The sequence below is a fragment of the Cannabis sativa genome, chromosome 7 (genome assembly GCF_029168945.1).
Source record: "Cannabis sativa cultivar Pink pepper isolate KNU-18-1 chromosome 7, ASM2916894v1, whole genome shotgun sequence".
Classification (NCBI taxonomy): Eukaryota; Viridiplantae; Streptophyta; class Magnoliopsida; order Rosales; family Cannabaceae; genus Cannabis; species Cannabis sativa.
Window position 1 is genome coordinate 15,449,929 of NC_083607.1, and position 18,391 is coordinate 15,468,319.

At 31.9% G+C, this 18,391-nt stretch overlaps 1 protein-coding gene across 1 annotated transcript; it reads left to right on the forward strand.

Annotated features, from left to right (window-relative positions):
• The first annotated feature begins 836 nt into the window (after positions 1–836).
• Positions 837–2,516, forward strand: LOC133039650 (uncharacterized). The gene has a single exon (XM_061118555.1). The coding sequence runs from the start codon at positions 837–839 to the stop codon at positions 2,514–2,516; it is 1,680 nt and encodes a 559-aa protein (XP_060974538.1).
• The last annotated feature ends 15,875 nt before the right edge of the window (positions 2,517–18,391 follow it).

Genomic DNA, 18,391 nt, shown 5'->3' on the forward strand with positions numbered 1-18,391 from the left:
TCGCAGGGAACGGAGGACAAATTAGGAAGGGCTAGATTTGAATCAACCAATGTCGAGGAACCAGTCCGCGAGGAACCTTAACCAAAAGGCACAAACAGAGGAGGCACCTGAGCAACATAACCCTCGCAGCAGACCCCAGCCGCGAGACGAAGATAACGACATTGAGTCCGGCTCTTCATCCTCGCACAGTCGCACTCCCAGCAGATACACCAGATCAGATTCGGTGGAAACACCGCGAGGAGGGCGATACCAAGTCCATAAGGGTGATCTCCGTGATCATCTTAATGCTATTTTCAGGGCACACTCCCAAACACCTCAGAACGTCGAAGAGCCTCGTGATCCTTAGGTGGGCGATCAGGGCATAAACAATCATACCAACCCACCTACCGCAACGCGACCAATGGAGTCAATATCCCAGCAAACATCGTTGCGGTAATAACGACGCCTGCGAAAACACAGGGCAATGCTGCCTTAACGGGAGGTATCGATCAGGGTATGCTTCTGCAAGCTTTAAAGATGATCGAACAGCAGAGAAAGCCCATTACAAGCTGCATGGGACTTCTCCTTTCACTGTTGAAGTACGGCAAGCTCGGTTGCCTAAGGGATTCCGGTTGTCTGAATCTCTAAAATATAAAGGTACCACTAATCCCATAGATTACTTAGAAAAATTTAATACTATTATGGAAGTGGATCAGGTACCCCAACTTGCGAAGTGTCGCATTCTCGCGGCAACTCTGGAGGACAATGCCCACGATTGGTTCAGCCAATTGCCCAAGGCATCTATCTCAACATGGGAGAATTTTGTCGACCTTATCCTCACACACTTTCAAGCCACGATGACCTATAGGCCACCCTATACCACTCTGGCTAATATTAAGCAAGAACCCGGTGAGTCTCTACAAGACTATTTTAAGCGTTTTAATGCTGATGTAACAAAAGTAGAGAAGGCTCCCGAGTCTTCACTTGTATGTATGTTGATAACAGGTGTCCTTCCAAGAACCGATTTCTGGAAGGAACTACAAGCTCGAAGACCTGAATCACTAGTCGAGTTTTTCGCTATGGCGGAGCTGCATAAGAGGATTGAAAACTCTCTAGCCGAATTAGAGAAAAGAAAGGATAAACGCAAGTTTCCAGTGTCGCGGTCACGATCCCGCAGTCCTAGAGGAAAAAATTCCAGGGGAAGGAGTCCCAGAAGACGCAGTCCACAAAGACAAAGAAGTCCGAAGTTGGCCAAATCCCCTCCAAAGAAGGAGTCGTCTCCGAAGAGGAAGGGTGGTCCACGCTTTGTGAATTACACAGAGTTGGCAGTCCCTCCGGACCATATCTATGCCATTGAAGAGAAGAACGGGGTCTTCAAAAAGCCTCCCCCAATCAGGGGAAACCGCGACAAGAGAGACCCGAAAAAATTCTGTAAGTACCACAAGGATATTGGTCACACTACTCTGGAATGTTGGTTTTTGCAAGATGAAATTGAAGAATTAATCAGGCGGGAAAAGTTCAACAAATATAAGAAGAATGAGGAAATTCATCCCCAAGCGGATGACAAAGAAGAGAATCATTATGCGAGTGGTTCAAGAACTCCTCTCAATATAGTGACCATTATTGGCGGACCCCACATCGCAGGAGATTCTAGGAAATCGCAGGAGAGATATGCCAAAGAAGCCAAAGAGAAGCCGCTCACCAATGTGAAAAATCTGAGTGAGCGGCCAGCAAAACAGTTCAAAAAGGAATGTAATGATATCACATTTATGGAAAGCGATGCCAGATGGGTCCACCACCCACATTCCGACGCACTAGTCATCGTCACTAATATTGGAGGAGATAATGTCCACTGCATACTTGTGGACAATGGAAGTTCCGTGAATCTCCTGAACTTTCAGGCCTTTAAGCAGATGGGACTACAAGAGAAGGATCTGCGACCCGTCGTGTCGAGTATCTATAGTTTTACTGGAGACACCATTGCGTTGAAGGGAATGATCAAACTCCCAATTACTTTGGGAACCGCACCTGTGGTGGCCAAGTCGATGGCTGACTTCGCGGTTATCGGCCAACACTCGGCATACAATGCTGTGATTGGTCGTCCTATCCTAAAAGAGATGAAGATCGTGACGTCCATTTATTATCTCACCATGAAGTTCCGTACTCCCGCTAGAGTAGGATCTATGCGAGGAGTCCAATCGGATTTACGAGAATGTTACAATGCAGCGTTAAAGCTCGTAGAGAAGAAGTCAGTCAACGTTATTTACTTGCTAGAAGCACCACCCCCTCGACAGGAGGTATTCAGAATAGAAGAAATACCGCATAAAGACGAACCAGATTTGGATCCTAGGATCCTCGATTACACTACTGCCGCCCAAGCCACGGAAGACACTATTGAGGTACCCATTGATCCCATAGATAATAGCAAAGTTTTGAAAATTGGCTCTAAACTAACTTTTTCAACAACGAGAAAAGCTTGTCACTTTTCTCAAACAAAACCTGGATGTTTTCGCCTGGAAACATTCAGACATGGTTGAAATATTTCTGCAGGTCACGTGTCACCGATTGAACATCGACCCCGAAGTACGAGGTGTCCGACAGAAGCGCCGCAAAATGGACCCCGTGTGGTACCAAGCGCTGAAAGAAGAAGTAGATCGCCTTTTGGCGTGCGACTTCATAAGGGAGTCGTTCTACCCAAACTGGTTAGCAAATCCCGTACTCGTGCCCAAGCCTAATGGCTCATGGCGCACATGCGTTGATTTCACTGATTTAAATAAAGCTTGTCCAAAGGACAACTTCCCACTTCCTTGCATTCACCAACTTGTCGATGCCACTACAGGTCATGAACTTCTCAGTTTCATGGACGCATACTCGGGATATAACCAGATCCCGATGTATGAACCAGATCAGGAATATACCTCTTTCATTACAGATCCAGGTTTGTACTGTTACAAGGTAATGCCGTTTGGTTAGATTAACGCAGGTCATGAACTTTATCCTTTTAATTTGAAATATTATATTAAAATTATGTTATAGGATAAATTAAATAATTAATAAATTTGAAATTAACCTAGATATTTTTATAGATATTCTAACCATAATATTTTCAAATTCAAAATTAGTTATTTTGATAAATATTTAATTGTTTATAAATTATAAGTTAGAAAAATGATATTTATGCTATTTTATATCATTTTTCTTATTAGAAATTTATAAATTGTATTTTAAATATTTACATAACCTAGATATTTTTGTAGAAATTTGAATAATGCTTAATTTGAGATATTTTGACATATAATTAGGATAATTATTATTTGTTTATTATTTTCTTCTGAAAATAATAATTGTCTAACCACATCTATTTTAAAATTAGTTTATTTTGTTGTTTTTTAATTTTATTAAATTATAAGATTAGAAAATGATATTGAAAAATATCTATTTGGTTATTTTCAAATCATTTATCTTATTAGATATTTAATTTAATTTGATAAAATAATTCAAATAAACCTAGATATTTTAAATTAGTTTTATTTTTGAACTTTAAATTTTGAAAAGATATTTAAGGTTGTTTTTAACAACCCTAAATTTTCAAAATAGTTGGTTAGTTAAATAATAATTTAATTATATTAGTTTTAATATCTTATTTCACATTTGTTACATGGACATTGTTTGTTATATTTAAATTGTTTATTCAATTTTATTTTTTAACAAACCTATTTTTTATTTGATCTAAATTGCTATGATTAACTTGTTGACAGATCTAATGATCTGATTTTAATCATAGTCCAATTGTCAATAGATCTTATAAATAATTTGTAACAGGTAAATTTTGTACTTCTTTTATCTGTGTAAACCTAGTAACATCATAGGGCCCATCCAAATCAATTTGACCTATGTGAGCCTATATGTTTACTTTTGGGCTTAGATTCATATAGGAAGCCCATTTATTTCTGGATATTTAAATGGACTAGGTTGCTAAAATAAAATATCACCTTTGATAGTTTTATTTACGCCTTAATTAGTATTGGACTTATTCAAATAATAACAATTATTTAATGAAGGTTAAATTCCTCTCCTTTGGGCCTTGTGTGAGAGTTAGGGTACCTTTAGTAGTGGGTACGACATACTGAACCCAACCCTCCCTCACATGAACAACCCCAATTGTGAAGGCCCATTTACCTTATTTAAAAAATTGTATTAGGCTAATTATACTCGTTTAACCTAATTAAAATTGAATTAGCAACATAATTAATTTTAAAATAAATTAAATTAATTTTTCATTGGATCATTTTAAAATTAATTTAGATAAATACACTTAGTTTAATGAAATATTCTAGATAGTGATTTTAAGTAACTAATTTATATTTTTTAATATTTAATTGAGTAGAAAAATATATTTAAGTTGAAAATTAATTATTTAATTAATTTTGGACCAACTTAAATTAGAATATTTTTCTTAGAACTTAAATAGAATTAATAATTAAGTTGATTTTATTCAAGATACTTAATTATTTGTTTCTATTTCATGAAATTTAATTAAATTAGAAAATATATTTAATTAGTTAAAAATTAATTTATTTAATTAATTTTGGACCAACTTAAATTAGAATATTTTCTTACATATTATATTAGAATTAATAATTAAGTTGATTTTTTTTCAAGATACTTAATTATTTATATTTTAATTAATTTAATAAAATTAGAAAAATATATTTAAGTTGGAAATTTTTTAATTTCAGATCAACTTGAATTAGAATAATTTTCCGAATATATTGTAATTTAGTTTTATAATGATTTTCCCACCTAATTTTGAATTGCATTTATTTATTTCAAATGCAGATATTTCGAAATTTTTCAATTTTAAAAATTAGATTAAAGTTGAAAATTAATTTTTTTTATTAATTTTAGATAAACTTAAATCAAGTAATTTTCATCAATGATTTAATTAAAATAAATAGATTAAAATATATTATTTTAATTAGGAAATAAGTAATTAGTTTATGAATTATCTAGATAGATTATTTTTCTAGGTAAATTTTTTGGTATTTTGCTAGATATATTTAATTAAATAAGAAATTTTTTAAGTTGATTTGTTCTAGACATTTAAATATCTGATATTTTTCTTAAGGATTTAACTAAATAGGAAAATTATATTTATGTTGAAAATTAATTTATTTAACTTTAGACCAACATAAATTAGAATAATTTTTTCTAGTTTTATTTTATTTTATTTTATATGAATTTTGAAAAATGTATCTTTATACATTGGATTTCGAATTCAATTATATAGAAAATTAAATTTGAGTTGAAAATTAATTATTTAATTAATTTTGGACCAACTTAAATTAAGTAATTTTCATAATATTTATTGGAAAATTAATACTATGGATGGAAAATAATTTTTTTTTAATTTTTCAGATCTTCCTAATGTATAATTTTATAAATATTAAATTAAAATTTATATTTAGAGTTATCTAAATTAGTAATTTTAATTAAATAAATATATATTAAAAAAAAATAGATTAAAACAAGTATCAAATGAAAATACAACTCTGTAAAATAATGAGCTTTAGTTATAAGGATATTCAATCTCCATTGTTGGTCCTACATGGTTAAATGTTTTCAATATAACCTTGAGACGCTAGACTTCATCCCCTTTATCGATGGTTATTCGTTGAAGCATTTAACACTGTAACGATCTCTTATGATAAGTATTTTGTAAGTTTTCGTCTCTATTAGACTCTCCCCTACGGTGACTACTTTGAGATAAATTTACAAAGTATGAAACTGTTGGGTTTTGTGCCCTAAATAAAACCCATTTCAATATAATCAGATTTACTTATTAATAAAGATCAGAAATAACATTTTATGTTGCATGGTTCACATGATTTATTTCATGATTATAAATATCTATATATATAATGTATATATTCTATTTAAGTCCAGAACATATGAATTTTTTAATGATTATAGTGTTGTGAGCACAGTGGAATATAATCTTGATTATATGTTCGAAAGTTTATTGCCTGATTTGTCACTTCACTTGATTTAGACTGGCATGATAATCAGGGATAGGTATTCTTACACCTTGGATAAGTGGTATGTCCTTTCCAGGGCATTGGCAAAGTTTACTAGTATCGGATGTATGGAGTATACATCAGAAGGGACCGATATTGAACTTTGATTAGATATGTTAAAATTTACCGTAATATCTATTCAATTCAATATCACCTGTTTATCCTAGATCAAATGATCTTAATCCTGATATATTTAGGTTCGATCTCAAGAGTATTATACATGTTCGATCTCAAAATACAATATTTTATTTTGAAAATTGCAAAAATTCAAAATTTGGGAAAAATCTCACAAAAATCGGATTTTTTGGTGGAAGACGCACCCTGGCCAAGAGACAGGCCTCACGCAGCGTATCACGCGCGCGGGGAAGGGGAGCTGGAAGCATGTCCGCGCGCGGATGACCCTGCTGGCAGGGTGTTGGCGTGCGTGGTGATCGTGTCTTCAGACACGGATTGTCTGAGCATCTGCGCGCCTATCACCTTGTCCGAGTGCATCTGGTGCGTGCGAGAACTCACTTTGTGTACTCAATGGACCCCGATTTTCAAAACACCATAACTCTCTCATTTTTTATCGGAATTGAGTTCCGTAAAAACAAAAGTTGCTTAACTTTTCACAAGGAATCCAAATAAAATATTTTCAGACCGAAAATAAAATTATTTTCATGGAAAATTTTCATAAATCACATACATTCATCATATAATCACATAAACCAACATGAACACATCCAAATCAACATACAAACAATATCGTTTTAAATCCATATTTCATGAAAGTAAATCATTACCATGGCTCTGAGGCCAGTTGTAGGGAATATTTTACTAGGATCTAGATTTACTAACAAGTATGTTGATTAACATCCTAAATATGAATTATCTAAAACAATGACAATAAACACATGTAGGGTTTAAGAAAACCTTACATTGGGTGCAGCGGAATAAAATGACTCCTTCCGCTCAGATCTCTAACCCTTGTATCCTTTCTGTAGCAGAGTATCACCAAGATCTGAGCCCGATTCTCCTTCTTGTTGATTGGATTCTTCACAGTCTTACATACTATGATTGAGGATCAACTTGATGTGTGTGGGCACTTACTCTATCACTCAAGGTATGAAAATATGAAGAGAAGAAGAGGAGAATGTGGTTTCGGCTAGGGTAGTGAAGGAGGCTCAAATTTTATCTGAAAGGAATGAGATGCATCATCTTTTCCCTTAAGCCATCACTACCTATTTATAGGAAACCACTCATGGTTAGGTTAGATTTAATTAGCATTAAAATATTAGAAAAATAAAGTGGAAAATCCCATACAAAGTGGCCGGCCATGAATTGGATTAGGCCCCACTTTGCAATTTTGCCATTTTCTCACTTTTCCATCTTATTTTCTCAAAAATGCCAATTTTTTAATTTAACCACTTAAATGTCAATTCTAATTATTTAATAACTAAAATTAATTATTAAATAATATTGTCATTTAATATATTTATTAATTAGATTTATCAAAGTCTCTTAATTAACAAATAAATCCTAGAATCTATTTTCTTCACTATTAAGCCCTTGCTTAGTGAAAATTCATAAACTAGACATATTCTAATTTTAGAATTATAATTGATTAATTAAAATCAATTAACTGAGTCTTACAAGCAGTTTGTCTCAACTAGTATGGGGACCATGGGCCTATATAACCGAGCTTCCAATAAGTAGATCTAGAATTTACCAAGTAAATTCACTAACTTATTAATTCCTCATTGCATCCACCATAGAACTTGGAATTGCACTCTCAGTTACATAGAATGTTCTATATGTTCCAAGATATAGATACGCTATTAATTATCCATTGTTATATCCCAATAATCAATGATCCTCTATAGATGATCTACATTGCATTGGGATAAAATTACCGTTACACCATTTCAATGTATTTTATCTTTAAAACACTTGGCCACCTATAAATGATATTTTAGTGAACTAATATAATCACTAAAATGAGATCTCAATCATTTATCTTTATCCAGCCAAGCTCGAAGGAAATCATCGTTTCACTTCTAAATACCTATAGAAGCTATAGATTCCATACCTATGTTTAGCGCTCCCACTCAATTGTACTATCATGTTTCCAAAATGTACGTATCACACTGACCAAAAAGTAGGCTTAACTAACAAATCAAAAAACAGGAATAACACTCTTGAGATCGAACCTAATCATGTCAAGATAATAAGATCATTTGATTTAGGATCAACTAAGTGATATTGAATTGAATAGATATTACGGTAAATTTATCATATCTAATCCAAGTTCAATATCGGTCCCATCCAATGTATAGTCAATAGATCCGATACTGGTAAACTTTGCCAATGCACTGGAAAGGACATAACACTTATCCAAGGTGTAAGTATACGTATCCCTGATCATCATGCCAGTCTAAATCCAGTGAACTGACAAATCAGGGAATTAAACTTTTGAACATATAATCATGATTATATTCCACTGTGCTGACAACACTATAATCATGAACAAATACATATGTTATGGACCTAATAGAATTTATAATCATGAAATAAATCATGTGAATCATGCAACATAAAATGATTTCTGATCTTTATTAATTAGTAAATCTGATTATATTGAAATGGGTTTATTTAGGGCACAAAACCCAACATGCTGATGAGATGGTGATTATTTTGGGGTGGAGTAGTGATTATGGAGAGTGTAAAAACCTATCTGAAGTCTCTAAGTCTGCCAGAGTGTTGTATACCGAAATGGTAAGTTTTACATTTATCAACTCACAAGCGCACGAATCTTTATTGTAGTATGGAGATTTTGAAGAACGAGGTCGAACCCATGAGAATTGCGTGAAATCGAAGAAAATACTAATTTAATCTAAGCTATTACAACTCTAACCTAGTTCCAAAAATGGTGAGGTTTTTTGTAACAAAATAAAATAAAATGTTTAAACTATAAAAATGACAGTAAAATGACAGTAACAGATATTTTCAGTAATATTTGGGATATTATTAAGGGTTCAGAATCCACTTAAGTATATATAAAATTATTTATCTTTATATTGATTCTCATCATTTAACCAATAATCAAACCAATTATTTTCTAATAAAAAATAGATTTTCCTTCGCTTTAAAATTATAACTTCTAAGCATTAAATGTGAAACAATTTAATGTAAATACAAAAAATCAAAGAATATTATTTTTAATAAAATGTAGAACCAAGCAATAATAATTTCTAACTATCAAAAATACGTGATATTAAAGATGAAAGAACATTATTTTAAGAAGCGAAAATCATAAGCATATATTGTACTGAGAATCAAAATAAAAATAAATACTTAATTAAATACACTAGGTTTCATCGTCCACCTTAACAATAAAGGAACTTAGAAACCCATAAGAAAGTTAACTAAGAAAAGCGGTAAACTAACTGAGCGTTTTCTCTGGATTTTTCTGTCTGAAACTCTAAAACTGTAACTGAATTCTAAAAACCTAAGCTTCTATTTATAGAAGGGTAAAAGGACTAATGCGCAATTAAACTTATTACAAATTACATGTGGGTAAAAATATAAATACAAAAAAGTTAATTCGAAGTGACACGTGGCACTGTCGGATTGGCTGCCTTTGATGAGTCGGTGCCACATGTCGGCTGCAGAATAAAGGAGAAAAATTGCATTTTGTGGCTGAAGGAAACGGACCGAACGATGCCCATTCGCGGGGCATGGCGTGAGGCGTGTTAGGTTATTTTTAGTATTAATTTTAGATTAATTTTAGTATATTTTTAATTTAGTTTTAATCGTGTTTGGAGCATTTTTACGCTTGTTATCTTTTATTTTTGCAGATTTAAAATAAAAGAAGATTAAAAAAATATCAGAGAAAAATATGGGAAAAAGATAAAAATATCATGATATTTAAAATAGAGAAAATTGTAGAAGCCGAAACTTCAAGCCTGAATTCGACGGTGTTCTTATTGGATTTTGGAAAAAGTCAAAACATGAAAGTTCTATATCTCTCTTTTATCTTTCCGGAACATCTTGAATCGTCCAATTCCGAGCAATATTGAGAGAGTTATGGCCAAAATACTATCAGTCAACGCAGCAGAAAAAAAATATCTCGTTTGAGGTTTCCCAAAAATTTAAATCCGAATGGGAATTTAAATATTGCGTTTTTTTTCCATATTTTTAGGCCTTCAATGCATATGTAAAGGGAAGAATGGAGTTGATTTCAGCAAGCAATTTCAGAGAGAAAAAAAGTGAGAGTTCAGATACAGAGTAGAGAGATCAACTGCAATACTGGAGACATACTGCTCAGGGTTTTCAGCATTCTTCTTTTCTTCTCTTCTCTATTTTTCATCTCTTTTCTATCAGTTAATATGTGTATTTGTGCTTCAATGAACATGAGTAACTAAAAACTTTATTAGGGTTAGATGGATATTGTTTGACATTGTTTATGGTTTTAATATGATTTATTTTCCCCCTAATTTCTATGTATTCTATTTTATTTGTGCTTAATTACTTTTAATTGCCTGATCACTAATTAACTGTTTATGATTTTGATGCGAGATCTGAGAAGTGAGTGTCAAATATGCTATAGTAGAATAGAACTGAATTTCGATATAGGACGAGAGTACCTATATGGTTTAGATAGCTTATAGGGTTTCTGTGTTTAATGCCTGTTGCATGTTAAATTTATCACGAGAGTAGAAAGTTTGCATGTAATTGAGATTTATATATCTGAGAAGACTATAAATTACCTTAGTAAACCTGCTATTGCATAGAAATTAATATTAGGAAAATAATCATATTAGGCCATATCCAATAAAAACAATTGAAATCGAAGCCCTAGTTTTTATTAACTTTCAATTTTCTTGTATAATTGTTTCTTACTAGTTTCTTATTCTTAATTCTTTCTTTATTTTTTTATTTAACCAAATAGAAGTAAAAGTTTAATTTTAACGTACTTAACTACACTCCCTGTGGGATCGACCTCACTCCTAGTGAGTCTACTACTTTAAACGATACGTACACTTGCGTGTGCAAAAATATCGCAACAAGTTTTTGGCGCCGTTGCCGGGGATTGTTAGTTAATATTATTAAAAATTAAATTTTGTTCTAATTTGGTTTTTCTTCTTAGTTTTAGTATTAATTTTGTTGTTTCAAATTTTTATCTTTTTAGTACTAATTTAGTTTTATTTTTTTTAATTTTACTAATGTTTTACTTATGAGTTTGACCTGCAAGATAAATCCAGATGCTATATCTTGAGGATTTTGTCCAACAACACAATGAGCCATTCTATTCTGCTTGGAGGAGATTTAAAGAGTATGGAGAGAGATGTTATCCCACTTTCTCAAGTGGGTGTTTTACGTGGCTATTTTATAACGGACTTAACGATGAAACAAGAAGTTGGGTTGATTATGGAGCAGAGGCAACTGGAGCGCCTCTATTAATGAGAGGCTATGACGTAATCGATCTATTGAATAACATGGCAGATTTTGATTACGACTGGCATTGGGATCCATCACTTCAGGGTTGGAGTCACCAATACCCACCTTATTGCCCAAATTCATCCCAACAATCTGAAAAAAGAGGAGCAACTACTAGCACTTATGCAATCACTTCCACGAGAGATTAATCGCTTAACAGACATGGTGAGATCCTTATGTGATAATTCAGTGGCTCATGATTCAGAATGTAATAACTCCAATAATGAAAGTTATGAGAGTTATTGCTACAATGAAGAAGGGTCATTAGTTGAATACAAGGAAGACAATGAGCCTACAATTGAAGATCAAGATCCTTGTGAAGAAGAACTCATCGAATATGAAATCACAAGCAAGGGTATGGATAGCCAAGTGGAGAGTGAGCAACAAGAAGAAGGGTTGTTAGATGAAAGTGTAGATACTGTGACATTGGAGGATAAGGAAGAACATGACATCATTGATTCGACTTCATCAATGATATTGACTAATAAACCACCAATGAATCCATATATTTCATCAACACCATATTATATCCTCTGCAAGCTACAAAAGGCTTCTCCCCAAGCTCATCATCCAAAGTCTTATGTTGTTGGTGCTGACTTTTGTTCAAACTCATCGCTTGCCAAGCTTGAAGGCAAGCACAATAATAATTTTCAAGTTGTCTTGCATGACGCTTATTACGGGCGTCAACCGCTTGTTGATGTAGCGCTCAGGTAAGTTTCCTTTCCCTTTTCTTTAATGTCACATTGGGGACAATGTGTCACTTTAGTTTGGGGGGGTGACTTAAATTTTTATTTTTTTTTAAGTTTTCTGTCTTTTAATTTTTAGTTTTTATTATTGTGAGTCAATTTGCTTAATGTGAGTCAATTAGAAAGTAGGTAGGCAGCATGATTTGAAAAGTTTATTTATTTTTTCGAAAAATCCGTGTGCTTGGTGATATCACATTCTTGACTAATTTTATACTTAAAAGAACATAGAATCATATTAGGTAATTTTCTAGTAATTGAATTGGTTTATGTATGCTAATTGGGACATATGGAAAGTTGTTTGGAAAATTCTAGAACTTGCTTGCTTGCTATTTGAGGCGAAATAATAAATTATGCATGACTAGGAAAGTGATTTAGGCAATTTTTGGATCGATTGTGCCTTTCAAGCCATCCTTGTAATTTTTATCCTAGTTACCTTTTTGAGCCTTAACCTATTCTTTGTTCTACACATATTGAGCTTAAAAAGATAAATCCATGAATATCCAAAATATTTAACCCTAATTATACCATAAGTAGATCTTTAGTTTGGGGGAATTTGGATGAGAAATTTGTTGTATGTGTGTGAAAAAAGTGTGAAAATTGAGAGAATGTGAAAAAAATTTGATTGGAAACAACTTGAAAAAATAAAAGAAAAGAAAAATCTGACAATCAGTGTCAAATCTAGAAAAAAGAGAAAAGATAAATATAAAGTTGTTACAATTTTGTTGAAAAAAAATTCAATATCTCTCAAGTAATTAGAAAAAGGGTATTGGGATTGTGTGAAAAATATTCTGGGTGACATGATTGGAGAAGCTTATGGTATAGACAAGCCTAAATGACCATCTCATCTACCCTTACCTAAGCCTAACATTACAAGCCTAAAAAAACCTTCTGATTCTTAGTTGTGCATTAATTTATATTAGTGGAGAGTGGTAAGTATTGCAAGCGTATAGAATTTTAGGTTAGTGGATTGATGATTGTAATTGGCATGCATAAAGTGGTTTAATTGTTAATTAATTGCATTCTATGGTTTCATGAGCTAAATGAAAATAAATTGAAATCTGTCAAGGGTGTAATTGAACTAAAATTCTGGATTATATGCATAAGTGAATTTTTTCATAATCATATTATTGAACCTACTTGAAAATTACTCGTGTTTTGGAGATTGACTTGTTTAATGTTTATTTAGTGTTTTACTCGAGGACGAGTAAAAGCTTAGTTTGGGGGAATTTGTTAGGTTATTTTTAGTATTAATTTTAGATTAATTTTAGTATATTTTTAATTTAGTTTTAATCGTGTTTGGAGCATTTTTACGCTTGTTATCTTTTATTTTTGCAGATTTAAAATAAAAGAAGATTAAAAAAATATCAGAAAAAAAGATGGGAAAAAGATAAAAATATCATGATATATAAAATAGAGAAAATTGTAGAAGCCGAAACTTCAAGCCTGAATTCGACGGTGTTCTTATTAGATTTTGGAAAAAGTCAAAACATGAAATTCTAGATCTCTCTTTTATCTTTCCGGAACATCTTGAATCGTCCAATTCCGAGCAATATTGAGAGAGTTATGGCCAAAATACTATCAGTCAACGCAGCAGAAAAAAAATATCTCGTTTGAGGTTTCCCAAAAATTTAAATCTGAATGGGAATTTAAATATTGCGTTTTTTTTCCATATTTTTAGGCCTTCAATGCCTATATAAAGGGAAGAATGGAGTTGATTTCAGCAAGCAATTTCAGAGAGAAAAAAAGTGAGAGTTCAGATACAGAGTAGAGAGATCGACTGCAATACTGGAGACATACTGCTTAGGGTTTTCAGCATTCTTCTTTTCTTCTCTTCTCTATTTTTCATCTCTTTTCTATCAGTTAATATGTGTATTTGTGTTTCAATGAACATGAGTAACTAAACACTTTATTAGGGTTAGATTGATATTGTTTGACATTGTTTATGGTTTTAATATGATTTATTTTTCCCCCTAATTTCTGTGTATTCTATTTTATTTGTGCTTAATTACTTTTAATTGCCTGATCACCAATTAACTGTTTATGATTTTGATGCGAGATCTGAGAAGTGAGTGTCAAATATGCTATAGTAGAATAGAACTGAATTTCGATATAGGACGAGAGTACCTATATGGTTTAGATAGCTTATAGGGTTTCTGTGTTTAATGCCTGTTGCATGTTAAATTTATCACGAGAGTAGAAAGTTTGCATGTAATTGAGATTTATATATCTGAGAAGACTATAAATTACCTTAGTAAACCTGCTATTGCATAGAAATTAATATTAGGAGAATAATCATATTAGGCCATATCCAATAAAAACAATTGAAATCGAAGCCCTAGTTTTTATTAACTTTCAATTTTCTTGTATAATTGTTTCTTACTAGTTTCTTATTCTTAATTCTTTCTTTATTTTTTATTTAACCAAATAGAAGTAAAAGTTTAATTTTAACGTACTTAACTACACTCCCTGTGGGATCGACCTCACTCCTAGTGAGTCTACTACTTTAAACGATACGTACACTTGCGTGTGCAAAAATATCGCAACAAGGCGCACACACGGCTAGGGTGAGGCCGTGTGCCTCACGCGCGCGTGAAGCGGGAGAGAGGGCCAAATGGAGTTGCTGCTCCTGTTGCTTTTGCCGAGCCAATGGGCGATCGCCACGTGGCGCTGATGTCGGCAGGGGAAGAAAAAGAGGGCCAATAGGGCTTTTGTCCTTTTGTGCTTCAAAAATACCAATTTTATAGCTTTGGCCTTTATTTTTGTCATTTTTTTATTTCTTTTCTTTTCTTTTAATAATACTATATTTTTTTTTTCAGTCAAACACAAACAACATTAAATCCAAACAAAATATTTTCAACATGAAATATATCATAATAATTTTAATAAAAATATTTATTTAAAATCTAATTAATTTGTATTTCTTTAAATAAAAACAATGCATTTTCTTAACTTTTTATTTCTTTTTCTCTATTATGCCATAAATACTAATTATTATTTATAAACAAAGATAAAATTAATCTTTAATAAATTATTTTCAATATAAAAATATATTGTATTAATTTCATGAAAATATTATAAAGAATTAATTTTATTTTGTATTTTTACACTATAAAATACTTAGTATTTTGGCATTTAACACAACCCCCAACTAGCTTAATGGTATAACAAAATAAAATAAAATCAAAACAAGATGAACAAATCAAAACAAGCTCTGACTAATCGAAACAAAATAAAATATTGGTGTAATTCTAGAAAATACTATATAAAAAATTACAATAGATATAATTCTAGATTTTGTGTGTGTGCTTCAAATCATATTATTTACTTTAATTCATAACACAGATAATATCAAAAAAAAATCTTTAAAGTAAAAAGTCTCAACTCCAAATCCTCACAGGTATTGAAATATTTGAAAAGAGGAAGGGTTGTCACTCTGGAGTTTGAAAGGTATATTAATTTACGCTCAAATGGATAAAGTTTTTTAGGACCAACAATGTAAACAATTATTGACCAATAGATAGGCTAACCAAAAATATTTTGAAATTCAAATGACAAGTTAACTTTCGGGATTTCATTACAATACCTAGAGCCAAAATAAAGAAATAAACAACGATTTTTTTTTTGGTATTTGGTGACTAAAATTTACGAAAAATAAACTGTAGCAAAGTCTCTTTTGATTGATGATGATATATTATTTTTTTTCTATATATATATATTATATATGCATATATATTTTTTACCGATATATATATATATTTTTTACTTTGCTAAATGATTAAAATTAAGATATTGCTCTTTATATGATATATATGTATTTTTTTTAAGGGCAATATCCACAATAATTATTTACCGTAGCAAAATTTTCTTTGGTATATTTTAAATTTTGACCAAGCTACGCTGATAGAGAAATGTTGCTCTTGTTTGATTTTTTTTTATATATATATAGTATGTAAGATATTGCTATTTATATGATATATATGTATTTTTTTTAAGGGCAATATCCACAATATATATCTTTACTCTTCTTCTTTTTTTTTTTTCTTTTTTAACAAGAGGCAACATGTGATAAGAAAATATAAAGATAATAAATTTACAATTAGGCTCAATTCTAAAAAAAATATATCCCTCTAGTAATTGTTATATTTTCAAATTTTAAAAAATTTCAATTTTACCAATTCAAAAGATCAATATATGTTCAAAAAGTCGTTTTCTCAATTCTCACTTCTCACGAAAAATGAAAGCTTTTAACTTAAGATTTTTCTCAATTAAATGTGTTAAAAACAATCAAATCACATGTTTGGTTTGTGCAATTTTTACTGGAATTACTATCTAAGTAACTAAATATAGTATAAACTAGTCTAACACAATATTTATTTATTCACATAATTAGCAGCAGAATTTGACTCAAAATTTTCAAAAAGGTAAGAAATTTATCGAACTTAAAGCAAGAATATACTCAGTACCCCCAACTAAAATGAGACAGTGTCCTCAATGTCTAAATATGTATATGATAAGAACATGAGATGAGAACTGAAAAAAAAACAGAGAATATGCACAGTGATAGATGTTGATTTTCTAAAAAACAAATGACAAAAAATAAACTAAAATACTGAAAAATAAAGAAAGCAATTAAAGATAGGACCAGTAGTGAAAGAATTCATTAACCTTGGTAAATCGAGTCGTGAAAGAGCGTTTCCTCCACTTCAGGTGGTGTTAATTCTAAAAATGGTTTCAACCTTTGACCATTGACTTTGAATACATTACCAAATTATAAATTTTCAATTTCAACAGCTCCGTAAAACAGTACGAACAGAAAATGGACCAGTCCATTTAGAACGAAACTTACTGGATCAAAAGGAATGTCCCAATTAGGAGGTCGAAATAACTTTTGTGGTCTAGGGAGTGATTGTGATTCTCTAAGAATTTTCATAGATCGATCTGCTAACTTTTTCGGAACATTGGTGTTTCTTTTTGCAGTACACAGATCTTTTAAAAAAATTGAGTAGGCAGGTATTTGCTTAATGACATCTAAGAAAGGGATATTTATATTTACTTGCTTGAATACCTCTAAGATGTCACCATACTGACTACCTCTTTTTGATTGGGACCAATCTCTGTGGGAATGGAGCTTTTGGAATGAACGACAAAGTTTGACTCATTTTTTCAACCGAGTCTTTGGAATGTGAGCTTTCAGGCTGACTCTTTTCATTTTCTTTTAACGAGTCAGTGTTCATTTTAGCATCAGGTTGAGATATGTAATCAAGTTTTTCAATAATTTTTCCAGACCTAAGGATAGAAATTGAATTAGCTTCTTCAATAGGTCTAGATGTACTTATCTCATACTGGCTCTTTGGATTGGGAATGGGTTGACTGAGAAGTTTTTCCTTTTCCCTTTCAACTACAATAGTAGCAAGCTGACCAATTTGTGTCTCAAGCCTTAGCATAGATTGAGAACTTGTGTGTAAATCTTGTTGTGTGGTTTGCATGAACTATTGTAGGGTATCCTCTAAAGATGGTTTTCTTTGTTGTTGAGGATATGGCATATAAGGTTGGGCATGACTCTAATTGGGTGAGTTGTATTGGTGCCCCTGGTTCATTGGAGGCTGATTCTGTCTCCAAGAAAAATTTGGAGGATTTCTCCAATTTGGATTGTAGGATTGAGCAAATGGGCTATCAAATGAATTCCCATAAGTTTGAAGAGCATTCGCATCTTCAGAAAATGCCTCTTGGTATATAGGCAATGATGGACACGACTGGATAGTATGACTTGTACTATAGCATAGAGAACAAAATTCATTCCTATGGATAGGAATATTCGTGGATTGACTTACTGAAATAGCTTCAACTCTCTTAGTTAGATTTGCTAATGATGTTTTTAAATCTGCGTCATCTTTGACATCGTAAATTCCACCTCTCTTAGGTGTGTTGGAAGCTTTCGATCTAGGATCTTGGCAATTCCACTGTTGAGAATTTACAGAAAGATTCTCAAGAGACTCCCAAGCCTCGTCCCCTCTAAATTGCAAAAATTTTCCAGTGTGCATTGATTGTACCATTTGTCGGTTTGAAGGAGATAATCCATCATAAAAATATTTTACCAATCTCCATTTCTCA